Below are 15,523 nucleotides of genomic sequence, written 5' to 3' on the forward strand. Positions count from 1 at the left end.
TTCGTGAGATTAAAACGTCTGTTCTACACGCTTTTTACAGTAAAAACAAAAATATTATCGCAACCAATTTTGTGAACGTCATTTGCACTGACTCGCAAAGTAGTTAGTCATTTCTGCGTACGAAACATCCCGCTGATGTGTACACTAAACAGTTTAGTTTTTGTTCTACCCCCTTGGACATATTTTCGGTCATTCTTGTTCACCTTCTAGCACTAAAGCAACAATACTTTACTGTAGGCGTACCGTACGTTAGGCTTACGACCCCATCGCCAGTGTGCGATGGTCGTAGCGAACACATGAATATTGATATAAGTAGAATATCATAGCCGTCTGCCTTGAGTTTCGATCAAGACCCATTGAATGAGATAGTATTCGCTTATTTCACAATACATATCCAAAGCTAAAAACGTGGATATTAGGAGTTCCAAGTGCCTTCCAGTGCGCTGAAATTCACTGGCGCGCGCTGGAACCGCTGTTCTTTTGTTAATCGTCTCTAACGCCTCAACAAACAAATGCAGTACATTTTACTGCATATATTTGTGGTTATTAGGTATTGCTAATCACTCGCGGTGCGCCGACGCATCTAAAAGTAATCAAGAGCAGGAGTATAATCGCGTTTTACTTTCTCGTGCCTGCATTGGGATACCGACACCGCAGCCTGTTGCTACTGTGGCAAAAAAATAAACGATCCGACATATTCTTCGTGACTGCCTAGAGTATAGTGAACAACGACAATGCCTTCGCAAGGAACTCAGCAAATTAGATAATCAACCTCTGTCGGAGCAAGGAATTCTACAATATCGACAAGATGCAACTTCACATTTTGCGATCGACTGGCCTTACTGAACGGTTGTAGCTAGAACACCCTTTCTGTGTGTTTTCGTTTTCACATGAGTGCGCGTGCGTTTTTTTCCCTCTATCTACCCCCTCTTTCTTGCCCCTATTTCCCCGCCCCCAGCGCTGGGTAGCAAACCAGACGCCAATATCTGGTTAACCTCCCGGCCTTTCCTTTCTCTCTCTCTCTCTCTCTCTCTCTCTCTCTCTTGTGCCTGAAGGGTATACGGGTGTTTCACTTCCTCAAAAAGCGGAAGAGTAGAAAGCTATTTCACTCTCTCGTTTCACACAGAGTGAAAATGAATTTCACTCTATCTGATGTTTTGCGAGAGTAGAAGAATACTTTAAAGAGTAACTTGGCCTATTCACTCCTGCGACACCCTCCGCAGTTTTTAGGGTGTAGGCGGGTGCATTAACCGACACGAATAAGCACGTTATTCGTGAACTTTTCCAGTGTTTTACCCGGGCTAGCTTGGCCATATGGTAAGAAGAACATTATTTCATGATCCGGAGAAGTGCCACCTCTAAGGGCGACACCATGGGCCGCTCCCACGTGGGGACAGTTAGACCTAGCCTAACCACCGCATCGCAGGCTCTTTGGACAGCCCAAAGTCAAGCCACGTCTAGGTATCTTGAGGAACTCGCCCAAGGACAGATCGCGGACGTGCGGATCAATGGCCGTAAGAATATCCTCGCCATAGACGTCAATCAACGAAGCACATTAGAAGTTTTGAGCAACGTCAAGATGTTGGATAACATCAATGTTCGCTCATACATACCTGATGGCCGCGACTCTACTGCAGGCGTCATTTACGATGTCGACATCTGCATCAGCGAAAGTGACTTTGCTTCTCTCATCAAACTGATGTCTGCAGAACTTACCAAACTGCAAGCCCGTCGCCTTGCAAATCACGCTGCGGGAAGCTCGTGTTCAAGGGAGACAGCCTTCCATCGCAAGTCAAGGTCGGCCATTTTCGACACACAGTGCGACCCTTCGTACCGAAGCCCCTTCAATTCCGGAAACTTTATAGATTGGGACATATCAGTGTTGTTTGTACAAACCTGGCTGTGTGCTCTCTATGCTCAGAATCACATAGCGCAGACGCTTGCCAGGCAGAACTTCGAAAATGTCGAAACTGTCATGGCCCTCACGAAGCATCGTCAAAAGATTGCTCAAACATGAAAAAGGAAATGCTAGTGTTGAGGCAAATGGTCCGGGACGGCTCAACTCACAGGGAGGCCGCTGCCAAAGTACGACACCGGCGATTTCGTCACCGGAAGCCCCTGAGGAGGCCCAGTGCCGAAGAAAGGACTGCACCTCACCAAATTATTACCGCCATATCACCTCAAGCGTCCAGACACGCTGACGACAAATCATCCTGCATGCGCCCCAGTTTCGTGGGTCTACGAGTTTCAGCTTTCTACACAGTGACTTCATTGTCCAATTGGGTGCCCAGAAATCAAAGCAGAAAGTTGTTCACATAAATAGGGCGATGCTAAATTGTTTAGGAAAAATACGTGGATGTTATAGCTTATATGAAGCTTCCTGAAACTGTAAGAAACGCTTGCAAGAAGGAACGCGCTGGCCACGTATTCTATGACAGCACCCCTGTAAATATTAGTAGTGTAGCATGAACGAACGTCTGGGGCAGACATTGAACCGTGCAAACAAAATGAATTTGTTGAATGAAAATGAATGAAAATGAACATAAGAGCTATGCATCTTTAGAAAAACAAGTTCTTCTACAAATACATATCTATTGTGTTGCAGATATCCAAGAAGTTTGTTTCTGGCGTGTTAGTGCATCTTAACACAAAAGGGGTAACTGTGCTACCCGACACATACGTAAAAATAATATACAGACACAAGTGCAGTGTATGTGTTTGGCACTTAAGTCTGTGTGAGATAACGCAGTTATTCCTTCTGTGTTAGCCATGCATCACTGATATGCATGCCGACAAGGCAATCTACGGTTCAAGGCAAGTTAAACCATAACATGGCAGGCTTGTAGCGTTGGTTTTATTAACACAGAATTGGTCTGCAGTGATTTCATTCTCAAGAACTTGCTATAATTAAAGTCCCTCCACCTTAAAATTAAGAAGTTATAGGGGCTTGTTTTGCATGCTAACCTCGGTGAAACACAGCGAGGGCTAGAATGCGTTGGCAAGACTCATATATGGTAAGCCATTGTGATATTTTTTTATGGTTTCGCAAACGAATACTTCATACCAACGTTCCAAAGAAGGGGAATCGCCCGAGAGGCTCGTTTTTTTTCTGTGTTGCACAGAACAAATAAAGCCTACAGACGGTTTAGCGAAGAAAAGCGCTAGGAGCATTACTTGTGGTTTCTTAACGGCAGTGTAATATGTCTCACTCTAAGTGAAGGGAATTAAAAGTCCACTCAAAACACAGCCTTTTAGTCAGTGGGATCCAAATGCACGACCTTAGAATTACGCGTTGATTTTGCATTTCCTGACTTATTAGTCTGTTGTTTTCATTATTTGTGTATAATATCAAAGTTGTTTTTCAGTTATTTAATCTTGGAAGCCTTGGTGTGTACAGTATAATATAGCGTTGAGTAAGTGTCAGACCAGCTATGTGTTTATAGCTTAAACCGAGCCACTGCAAGAACTTCTTATTTATTGTTTTTTTTTAATCTTTTAAAGTTGGTAGCATTGACATAACGTGCTTATGCATTAGGTATATTTTTGCTGTAGATGGGAATAAGCGAACCCAGGTAAAATATTTGTGCAGAGAAAGCTGTCCAGCAAGATCGCTTGATAAACTACCGCAAGTGTAATTCTAGAAAGATCACCTCGAAGTAGGCATGTATGTTGTCGCTCATGAGAAAGGCGCCCCTTTGCGGCTTCTTCACTAAGTCGATAGGGGCGTGCAGGCCGACGTTCTGGGGGTCGGACAGCCTGTAAACGCGCCCGTAGAAGGCCACGCCCAGCACTAACTTCCGTTTAGAGGCTCCGCGACCCAGCAGCACCTGAAGGCCGGTTTCCTGTGCGAAGGTACACAAAAGCTATCGAAAAAGCGAAGGAGACATACAAACGGGGGTCAGGGGCACACAGTCAGTACCGTACATTGGCATGATAAAGAATGTGGGTGGTGCGATGAACCTTCGTTTAGAGTGCCTCGATACCCGCTCCTCCACTCAGAGTGAAGACATCTGCGGCGGCCGCCATTATCACTCCCGCTGCATACAAGCTTTGCTCTGACGCGTAGTGCCCCCCAGCTTAACGCGATTGGTTGTAGCCTTGAGGAACGCAACATCCAGGCTAAATATGCCAAACAAAACCTGGACGTGAGCTCTACAGTTTGGAGAAAACGCTGTAGGCACTGCAATGGCGGAAAGAGCAGTGCAAAAGGTGGCAGCACCCTGAGCGGGGGCGCACGCATCGAGGCACCCTACCTTTACTTAACCTTCGGTCCCCCTGAAGGTGAACGCTACTTTTTCAAAAACGCCTCCCTGAGCACTGCCATAGTCCTCTTTAGGCTGCGCAAATTGGCGTGACCCCTCAAAAATGCACTGACAAGGCTGAGCCCTTGGCCTTTGTACTTCCACGCACCGCTAATCATGGCGGTGTTTTTTTCCCTCCTGTGAAAAAGTGTATAAGACAGCGGGCAAGTAGCTGAACTTAAGCTTAAATTTGACGCGCGGGGGTGAACTATGTAGGTGCTTGGACTCGATGCTGTGGCTCATGTCCTTGTCATTCTATAGAACACCTAGAAAAATGTTTGTTCTTCTGAAGTTGTTATCTTTTAAAAGACGCAAGCATACCGTCCGATACATTTCAGTCTGAGAATTGAACCGCCTACAGTGAGTAAAAAAATCAGACATGTGTGTCGTATCGAGTTTGGTGAACCTCCTTTTAAGTTTGAACGCAGGAGAAATGCGGTGCTGTGAGATCATAAATACCATCGATATTAAATCAAACTTTATGCAACCCTATTAGCTCTGCCCGTAGGACATCGCTTGACGTTCTAAGAAGATGGTATTTCCGCTTACCACGTTCAAATCTGCGGTATCATTTCCGTCGATGCTTCTACGATGGAGAGGACTGTGAACGTCTGTTCTGCCATTCCAGTATCCTCTGATGTCGTAACCGATGACATTCATCCAGTCAACATACCTGAAATGTTTTCACGAATGAGTGAACCGAGTATTTGGGCTATAAACCTAGCGCTATACCCACCAGTGCTGAGTATGCACGTTCTAACCATTAGGCCACAACCACACAGCACTCGAAAAACTGCGCCACAAGACCAACATTGTCTGTTTCAGTCACAATACGGCAGCTTCTGTTGAAAAATGCTTTACACTCTACGCTATCATGGGGCCTAAGTAAAACTACACACTGTAACTAGAACTGGAAAAAAATAAAACATCACTCCGAGCAAGGAATGACCTTGCTAGGCTGGAAGCAATGTTTCACTTTATACGGATTCGAGCAAGGTGCATTAGATCGGATGCTAGTTTTACGTATATATAGACGGATTCGGTGTTTGTAAACAAACTGGCTCGCGCCGAATGACTTACCCCAGCAGCCTTCCGGTGCGGCACTTCCGGCAATGCTTCTTCAATGGTAACGGTGGTGTTTTCGTGGAGTGTTTCAATTTGCGGCTCTGTTATTTCTGGAGCATTTCTCGAAATGTGTTTGCAGCAACGTCTATCAACTACATGAAGGGGCTCACTGCTCGCGTGGTCGATGGGCGCCGCGAAAAATATCTGGCGGCGTTCCGATGAGCACGGCCCCCCCTGCTACGTGTTGCCTCTTATAGTGGTCACGCCTATGCAAACAGAAAATGCATAAACTGCAGGAGAAGCTTGTCAGCGAACTTCATTGGGCCAGTTCGTTCTGCATGGCAATAATGTGGATGCACTTTGAAGACGTGGACCGGGAAATGACAGCGCACACCTGTCTTTTCTCTGTCCGCGTCTTCAAAGCACACCCACATCGTCGACACGCAGAAGAAGGGTCGCTCGATTCCTTGTGAAGTTGTTCAATTCAGCTTTTCGACTATAAGTGGAAACCTTCGTCCTGTTGAACCCCGAACATATTTGTGTTTTCGTCTAAGCATACAACCTCACGATAAAATGCTTATTTCCACGCCTGTGTCACACCGGGCACTTTTAAAAGAGATCAGCGGTGATCGGAATCGCTCGCGATCCGAAGTGTTCATGTGACTGAGAAATTATAACATGTGCTGATGTGATGACGTCAACTGCGGCTGCATGGTCACGCGAACTATTATGGTTTACACACGAGTAAGCTATTCATGAATCAAACTTTCAAGTTGAACCACATAAATTTACAGTCCATGTTGACACCCAAAAGATACATTACCTAGAATGCGGCAATGTCGATTAGCGGCAGAAAGACAGGTGATGAGTTATTTGCTCGCACAGATGAGAGCCCTTTCACCGGTGCCGCTTTTTTTAAAAAATATAAAATGCAATGACAATGAAACGTGCACACCACGACGTACACTGTGCGGCGAGTCATGTTAGGCACGGGTACTTTGCGTCCCGTGTTGTTTCGAACAGTGCACAAAATTGATATCGCTCAAACTATAAAGTAAACACCTTTGCGATGGATTTTCAGTGTTAGCTTTCGCGTTTTGCTGCCCATTTCAGGCGTCCGTACACTTAAGGGCCACGGGTGAAACACGAAAGAGACTGCATGATGCGTTTCCAGTAACTGGGCGCCTTCGACTATAGTCTAACGTCTGAGTATCGCTTCTGTGCCATCAGTCTGCGCTGAGCTTTACATTGCCTTTGATGAAGTGCAGAACAAACCTACGCGCTCTTAGTGGGAATCCAGTTGTCTCGCGTGACCTCTACAATGCAGGCGCTCTTTCTATCGTCATAGATTGGAAAACAGAGCGTTTTGACTAGCATACAAGATTAATTTAGGCATGTAGCCTGCATCCTGGCTTGACACAGCTGTGCTCCAGTTGCCAGTGCTTCATCGGAATAATTTTATCCGCATAAAACATCGAAACACAAGCAGCCGCGGCCAGCAACAATCGCTAAAACCACGCAAAAACAAGCGAAACCAGAAGTTTTCAGGGCTGGTTTTCCGGTGAACGCACGATGTTGCTAGAGACTGGCAGGCTCTGGCGAAACCGTCTATACTGTACCGTTTTCGAAACCGTCGAGTGAAAAAGAAAAGGTGCAATAAACTTACCTGTCAATGGCTCGTATGTCGTAGCCATTGTCCAGTATTTGCTGATTAATGGGAATGGCAGCCGTAAGCAGTAGGTTGTGCGCCTTGAAGGCAGCGTACAATTCCTGCGGAATATAAACTGGCCTTTACACTGTGAGAACCAGGGAAACTGTTTGAGCTGGCGTACCATTGAAAACAAAACCTATTTTCACAATTGGAGACCAGAGATGTCAAAGAATGGGTACTCTTTTTTCTTACTGCCACTTGAAACTCAGTGAATAAAAAGTGTCATTTTTTAGTAACAAGGTCGATCGACAACGCGTTATGATGCAACAAGATGTGCGATATAACGGCAAGAGCGTGCGCATAAACTGAAGCGGTAGTTTTCTAAGAGGCTTGGTTCTTCTTGTAGGCCAGTTATAATCCGAAAAAAAAAACACAAGAGTCAAAACATATAGCACCAATAATGGAGTTTTCGAAAGCGTACTGTTATCGTATTAAAATAATATCCGGGGTCTTACGGCCGACAACCACGATATGTTTATGAGAGGCACTGTAGCGGAAAGCTGCGGAAATTTCTACCATCCCGTGTATTTTAACGTGCACTAACATTGCATACAGTACACGGGTGTCCACCATTTCACCGCCACCAGAATGCGACGCAGTGGTCGATATCGAACACGCGACCTTTGGGCCTGCAGCCAAGCACCTTAACTACTGATCCACCATGGCGGACACACTGTTATCGTCAATCCTGGTAGTCCCAAGCCTAGGTATGAATTTCCCATCCGTCGTCGCGCCGAACGACGTTATAGGCGCACGAAATCCATCTACGACTTGAGGGAAGCGAGACGTCTACAAAAGAAGATTCAACGTCGAATCAATGCACTACAGTCGCAACGATGGAAGTCACTATGCGAGTCGCTCGATCCCCACAAACCTCTTTCGCAAATATGGAGAATGATCCGCGGCCTACGAGCATTGCCACAACAGAATTGTCCGTTCAAATGCCTTGCTCTCCACCAAGGCCGGCGTGAAATCGATGTAGCGGAAGACTTCTGTGCCAGGGTTGCAAAAAAGGGGTCCGGTATCAACATGAGTAACCTACGAAACGCGCCGGTGTCCAGAGACACTCGGATGGACAATATGTTTTCTCTAGAGGAGCTTCAGGCAGCATTGGCAGCATGCAAGCGCTCGTCATCGCCTGGACCCGATGGAGTCACTTACATGGCCCTTGCTAACCTAGGACGAACAGCTCGGCGTGCCCTTCTAGCTGTATACAATGACTCGTGGAGCAACGGTTCGGTTCCTCCTTCGTGGAAGTGCAGCCGTCTTGTTCCCCTGCTCAAACCAGGCAAATCGCCTCTGGACATGGCCTCCTATCGCCCCATCGCGCTTGCCAGCTGTTTTGGAAAGGTGATGGAGAGAATGGTGCTGACTCGCCTGGAGTGGTACTTGGAACATAACAATATATACCCCGAGGCTTTGACCGGCTTTCGACGTGGACGATCTTCCATAGACAATGTTGTTGATCTTGTCACGTCTGTACAACAACAGAAGAGCCTAAAGAGATTATCAGCGGCACTTTTCTTGGATATTAAGGCTGCATACGACAATGTATTACATGAAACCATCCTGGACGCCTTGGGAAGCATTGGATTGGGAGGCCGCGTTTACCAATGGGTCTACAGCTATTTGAAAGACAGAACCTTCTTCGTTCAGACAGAAGATGGCGCAACAAGGCAACATCATACTTATCGCGGCGTACCTCAAGGTGGGGTCCTAAGCCCCATACTTTTCAACCTTGTGCTCATCGGCCTCATTGACGTCCTGCCACACTCCGTACATCTGTCGATATACGCGGACGACGTCTGCATCTGGGCATCAGGGGTCACGCGTCTACACGTACGAGCCAGGCTTCAGACAGCGGCTACACTGACGTCAAACTACCTTCAAGGACGAGGACTGGAGCTGTCATATGAGAAATGCTCACTAGTTGCGTTTACGCGCAAGACAATGACGCCATACCACATCAGAATTAATGGACACACAATTAGCTATCAAAAGACTCACCGTTTCCTGGGAGTAATAATAGATCGTGATTTGTCTTGGAGCCCTCATATCGCTTACATGAAGAAGAAACTGACCATGATCACCCACGTCCTAAGGTTTCTTGCGGGAAAATCATGGGGTACATCGGTACGAGCCATGCTTCAACTGTATGCTGCACTTTTCCTTGGCTTCATGCGCTACAGCCTACCTGTGCTTGGCAAGGCCCGCATAACAAACGTTCACTTTCTCCAGTCATTACAAGCTCAAGCACTGAGAATATGCCTCGGGCTGCCGAGATGCGCATCCTCAGCAGCGACTGTCGCAATCGCTCATGAACACCCTATCACAACCAACATTCGTGTCGATGCTTTAAGAACGCACATAAGACATGCCACCCGGATTCAATCGCATCACCTTGCCTCCCTTCCAACTTCCAGGCCATGCTCTGCGTTCTGCTCTATTATTGCCCCATATCTCACGGTGATTCCCACGAACTTCACGCACGCAGCAAGACCATCGTTACCATTGTGGTGTTTACATCCACTGGAAGCCCTGATAACCATCCCCGGAATGCAAAAGAAGAAAAATTTGTCAAATTTGGCCTTAAAACAAACAACATTACTGTTTCTGCATGAGAAACACAGTGGACGGATTCACATTTACACAGATGGGTCGGTCACTTCAACAAGCTCAACAGGCGCAGTGGTAATTCCGGAGAAATCCATCACGATAAAGTTCAGGACCTCGCATCTGACATCATCCACGGCGGCAGAACTCGCCGCCATTCGGGCCGCTCTGGAGTTCCTAGTTGAAGAACCGCAACAGACATGGTCAATATTCTCCGACTCCAAAGCAGCTCTCCAGGGAATTGCCTCGCCATATCGTCATGGACCAAACGAACAGCTAATTGCTGAAATACGACTGCTCCATCACCGGGCTATAGAGAAACAACATGACATAGCATATCAATGGATACCAGGCCACTGCAGCATTGATGGAAACGACCATGCAGATGAAGCAGCCCGAACTGCTCATGACGATGCCCCTTGTGTAGCTATACCATTATCAAGAACGGACGCCGCTGCAAGGCTTCGATCACTTGCACGAGAACTGACACTCGCTCAGTGGAATTCACCGGCATTCACCAACGCCCGCCTTCATAATTTGGACCCACACCTACAGCTCCGTCTTCCATCAGGAATAACCAGAGCAGAGGAGACACTTTTGTGCCGTCTGTGGATTGGGGTGGCCTTTACGAATGCTTATTCGTTTCGAATCGGAATGGCCAGAAGCCCGACATGTGACAACTGTGGCTGCGCAGAGACTTTCTCCCATCTTCTCTGCGAGTGTCCCCGCTTCAGCGTGCCAAGAAAAGAACTGTCGAAAGCTTTAGATAGAATAGACAATCGCCAATTGTCGGAAGAAAGGGTATTAGGACACTGGCCGAGACCGTCCTCTGCACGCAAGGCATTGAGAGCGTTGTTGCGCTTTCTGCGGGCAAGTGGTCTTAGAGACAGACTGTAAACAGCGTCGTGGATCGTCTGATGACCTTCTCTCTCTTTTTTTTTACAACGTCTCTTTTCTCTCATCTTTTATCCCCCTTACCCCCTTCCCCAGTACAGGGTAGCCAGCCGGTCTGAGAACTGGCTAACCTCCCTGTCCTTCCTCATTTATTCCTCCTCCTCCTCCTCCCATTCTAAATTAGGTATACGTGAGGTCCACATTTCGACTGTTCGTACCATTTGTTCGCAAAGAGTCACCATTGGCTGGTGCACCTCCGAAACGTGCACATCAAGTTCTTGTGGCTATTTTTTCTTGCTTTCTGTGATTATTAAAAAGAAAATTTGGCTTTCTTACCTTCAAAAGTCTGACGAAGTTGACCTTGTCGGAGTTCCTTCCACCTTGGTCAGCGAATCCGGGAAAAAGCCAGTGGATGTCCAGACCATCAAAGTCGTGGTCCACTAGCAGCTTCTTGGCGTCCTTGATAAATGCTTTTCGCCGCTCTCTTCTAGAAGTCATGGCCGATATGACTCTTGTCTGGTTGCTCCACCCTCCGACTGAGATAAACGTCTTCAGTCTGGGGAATTTCTTTTTCAATTGCGCAAAGTCTGTGAACTTGACTGGAAGAGAAAGCAAGTGTTACCTCAGCTGCATTGTAAAGTAAATAGCTGTGAAAGGGCCGACAAGACAGGCGATAATTACAATTTACTAGAAATAAGACGAGAGCAATGTCTGTGGTCTCTATGGTATAAGAAGTAAGTAAGGAATGAAGAAATGAATGAAGGAAGGAAGGAAAAAAGAAAGAAAAAAGAAGGAAGGAAGGAAGGAAGGAAGGAAGGAAGGAAGGAAGGAAGGAAGGAAGGAAGGAAGGAAGGAAGGAAGGAAGGAAGGAAGGAAGGAAGGAACAGCTATTTTGAACAGTGACGTCATTGTAGTTATCTGCTTGTTGCACTCACCGGTACTTTGGTTTCAGTTTCACCGCCGAATTCAGGACAAATTCATTGCTTCTTGATTATTACTAGAGGCCGCTTTTCTGAAATCTCAAGGCAGTAATGGGTTCCTCTCATCAAGGACTTCACTATTCAATTCGACGTAACTGCCTAACACCACTAATTAAACAGTTGATTAATTTAACTCTGCTAATTACCGTTCCAAATTATGTATTAACGCACCCGCTGTTACAGAAAAAGCAACCGTGAAAACAGAGAGCAAATAGGACCTTTTGCTGATTTTGAAAGAATATTGGACATATCTCTTGAAACACCCTGTAGTTGTATCACAGACTGAGTAAACCCTTTTCTTTCTAATAAAATAAGCTTGTAATAGCTCTCGAGCTGTTTGATATTGGCTTCTGCCCAAAATCTTTATCACTTGAAACCGTGGTTCACACGCCCAGTCTTTACAGTGCACAGGCAGGTGTGCCAAATCGTCTTTTTCCTTTTACCTTCTGTTTGTTTTGCCTAAATTGGTCATTCAGCCACCACCCTGTCTTGATTGATTGATTGTGGGGTTTAACGTCCCAAAACCACTATATGATTATGAGAGGCGCTGTAATGGGGGGCTCCGGAAATTTCGACCACCTGGGGTTCTTTAACGTGCGCCCAAATCTGAGCACACGGGCAACATTTCCGCCTCCATCGGAAATGCAGCCACCACAGCCGGGATTTGATCCCGCGACCTGCGGGTCAGCAGCCGAGTACCTTAGCCATTAGACCACTGCGGCGGGGCCACCACCCTGTCTTCCCTGTGCAGGACATCAGGGGATAAAGATTCTGGGCACAAGCTAAGAATAAACGGCTCGAGAGCTATTAGAAGCCTGTTTTACTAGAAAGAGAAGTGATGACTGTGTCAATGATACACCTATTGAAATCTTTAAATCAGAAATGTGTTTCACAGCGAAAGCTGTTATAAGATCACAATTGAGGTCACGCGTAGTTGTTTGCCGCTGCCGCCGCCGGTGTCCATAACCACATCACGCGAAATTAGGAAAAAAAAACTAGCATCAATGACACAGTGGGGCTCGAACCCGGGTGCGCTGGGTGCAGGCCAGTAATCTACCACTGAGCCACACTGGTGCTTGGGACTTGTTGGCAAACTTGCCTTGTGCATCACGGTAATAAGGGCTGCAGCGCGAGCACGAAGGTGCTAGAAGAAACATGAAACGAAAGGACGAGGCAAGGAAAGCAAAGAGGACAACACGAGCGCTGTCCTCTTTGCTTTCCTTGCCTCGCCTTTCGTTTCACGTTTCTTCTAGCGCCTTCGTGCTCGCGCTGCAGCCCTTATTACCATGAATTCTAACCAACTAGCCCAAATAGCCGTTCTTCTTCATTGCCTTAGGCAACTTGATGTTGGGAAGCAATCGCGTTAATACGACTTATAAAGCGTTTTAAAACAGCGATAGAACAACATGTCGTTGCACAATGCGAATAGCATAAGGAGTTGGTTATCTAATGTTCCAACCCATTACAAAAACTTCTTGTTCCCATATCACCCGAAGCGCATACCCACTTGAGCTATAATTCCTCATCGTAGTCAGCTGCTGCATGGACAATTGGCGCAAAATTTCTTGCGAGTGTTTAGCGGGTACGACGCTTCTCAGAAGTATGACAAAAAATGTCATAGCAAATACCGGCCTACTACCAAAAAAATGTTATTATTATTGCTGTAGTAGGTATCAAGCAAGTGTGCTTGTAGTAACCAAATAAGTGTTTTGAAAGGCTTTAAAAGGCCGCTCTTCTAGCTTTCGCTGTGACTATGCGGCGCCTTCCGCGCAGGCCTGGCGTTTTTTCTTCGATAAGTGCACTGCATGCCCCGCTAAGCCGATAAGCGCATGTAACTCTGTTTGCGCTTGTGTCTACGCATGTCTTTTTATGATTAAACGAGTTGAAAGTTTACCGCCCGTGTCGTTGTATATACCTCCCTCTGTCCTTGTCTGTTAGTGTGGACAAGATGTCGAACAACCATTTATCTTATGCAGCTACGCATGCATCAGCCTTGCTCGCGGTTCAGAGTAGCTGCCGGGGAACCACTATGGCATATGAAGCAGTTTTAGTACTTCAAAGATTTTGGTAATAACTTAGCGATTATTCTGTTGATTTGTTTTCCTAATTCCATGTAGCCGTGTGCTTCCTATCTTTATAGAGAAATGCTAAATCAAGGTTCATATCCCGGCTGTGGCGGCTGAATTTCCGATGGAGGCGGAAATGTTGTAGGCCCGTGTACTCAGATTTGGGTGCACGTTAAAGAACCCCAGGTGGTCGAAATTTCCGGAGCCCTCCACTACGGCGTCTCTCATAATCAAATGGTGGTTTTGGGACGTTAAACCCCACAAATCATCATCAAATGCTAAATAAAAAGTATATGGGGGGATATAAGTCGGCAAAGTGAGGCGGAGCTCACTCAGATTCTCTCAAGAAATCAATTAAGCGCTTAAGGCTCACTCGAAATCAGACTTACCAAGATTTTCCGTGACCGGACTGACTCAGACGCAGACTCGCTGATATTTTACACGATCGGACTAATTCGGACTAGGACTCACAGAAATATTGTTCACTGCTCACTGAAAAACAAGGCTCGATCTGTGTCTGAGTTGAGAGAGCCGACACATTAGTGTGTGGCCATAAAATTAGCCTTTTTGACCACGGTGTGAATGCGCACTTTACATTACCTGCTATATATATATATATATATATATATATATATATATATATATATATATATATATATATATATATATATATATATATATATATATTGTAGTGAAGAAGATGAGGCTACTCGGCTACTCAGAAAGGCAGGGGGTATGACTCAGTCGGTGAAGAAGACGACGTTTGGTTGGCTGGGGACTCAGGCTAGTTCCGCCATTACCACTTGACGTGTCGTGACCGCTCTCCTGTTTTATAAAAGAGTGCCACTCTAAAACGCCTCATTATAATTGGTGGAGGTGCGGGGTAACGCCTAATCCTGGAATTGCGAAACCGTACGTTGCCTCCAGTTGCTACGATGTCCACGAACGACGATCAGCAGGCGGCCGCCTCGGCTCCAACTACTGCAGCTCCTGTCTGTCTCGGCACCTTTCAGAACGCGATCCGCCTACCTTCAGTGGAACCGATGACAAAGACGTGGAAGACTGGCTCGACGAATACGACCGGGTGAGCAAGCACAACAAGTGGGACGATGCACACAAGCTCACAGTCGTCCAATTTTATTCGACCGACGTCGCCAGTCTGTGGTACCGTAATCACGAGAGAGACCTCCCCACCTGGTCGGCCTTCCGAACGGCGTTTGCGGACTTGTTTGGTCGCCCAGCGCTTCGCAAACTACGGGCCAAACAGCGCTTGCGTACTAGGGCTCAGCAGAATGGTGAGAATTACACCAGTTATATTGAAGATGTGGTCGACCTTTGCCGGCGTGTCAACTCGGCCATGACAGAGGCCGAGAAGATCAAACACATCTTTAAAGGCGTGACTGACGACGCATTTCAGATGCTTGTCGCCAAAAGCCCGCAAACGGTAGCGGAAGTGGTCCAACTTTGTCAGAGCTATGATGAGCTCTGGAAACAGCGTGACACCACTCGTCGTGCCAGCACGCCATGTGCAACAATCTCCGCTTTAACGTCGGCTGGCACTGCTATAGACCACACCACTTTGCTTCTCGAGATTAAGCAATTTGTACGAGAGGAGGTCGCACGCCAGTTGTCCCTCGTACCTTATACCTCCGAAGGTGCCCCATCTACTTTAGCGCCATCAATACAGCGAGTAGTCCAGGAGCAAGTGTCCGAGGCGCTACCAACAGCTCACGCACCACCGGTGGCTGCTCCATTGACCTATGCCGAAGCACTGAACGTAACCCGACGTCCGCCTGTCACGAACGGCCACGTTTCTTTGTCGCGAACGCCTACGTCCACGCACCCCTTTGTCGTACCGACTGAGCCTATGTACCAGACTGCCCGTACTTTCTC

At 46.8% G+C, this 15,523-nt stretch overlaps 1 protein-coding gene across 3 annotated transcripts in view; it reads right to left on the bottom strand.

The window, feature by feature from the left end:
* Positions 1-15,523, bottom strand: part of LOC119170761 (endochitinase) — a 51,941-nt gene that overhangs the window by 10,093 nt on the left and 26,325 nt on the right. For 2 of the 3 annotated variants that reach the window (XM_075886746.1, XM_037422020.2), the window contains 4 exons: positions 10,921-11,183; positions 7,033-7,136; positions 4,851-4,974; positions 3,651-3,842 (listed from right to left, as the gene is read on the bottom strand). In XM_075886746.1, the coding sequence (XP_075742861.1) occupies positions 3,651-3,842; positions 4,851-4,974; positions 7,033-7,136; positions 10,921-11,183 (683 nt within the window). The remainder of the gene's footprint in view (positions 1-3,650; positions 3,843-4,850; positions 4,975-7,032; positions 7,137-10,920; positions 11,184-15,523) is intronic. The other variant, XM_037422021.2, reaches the window with a different exon arrangement.

This window comes from Rhipicephalus microplus, chromosome 2, assembly GCF_043290135.1.
Source record: "Rhipicephalus microplus isolate Deutch F79 chromosome 2, USDA_Rmic, whole genome shotgun sequence".
NCBI lineage: Eukaryota > Metazoa > Arthropoda > Arachnida > Ixodida > Ixodidae > Rhipicephalus > Rhipicephalus microplus.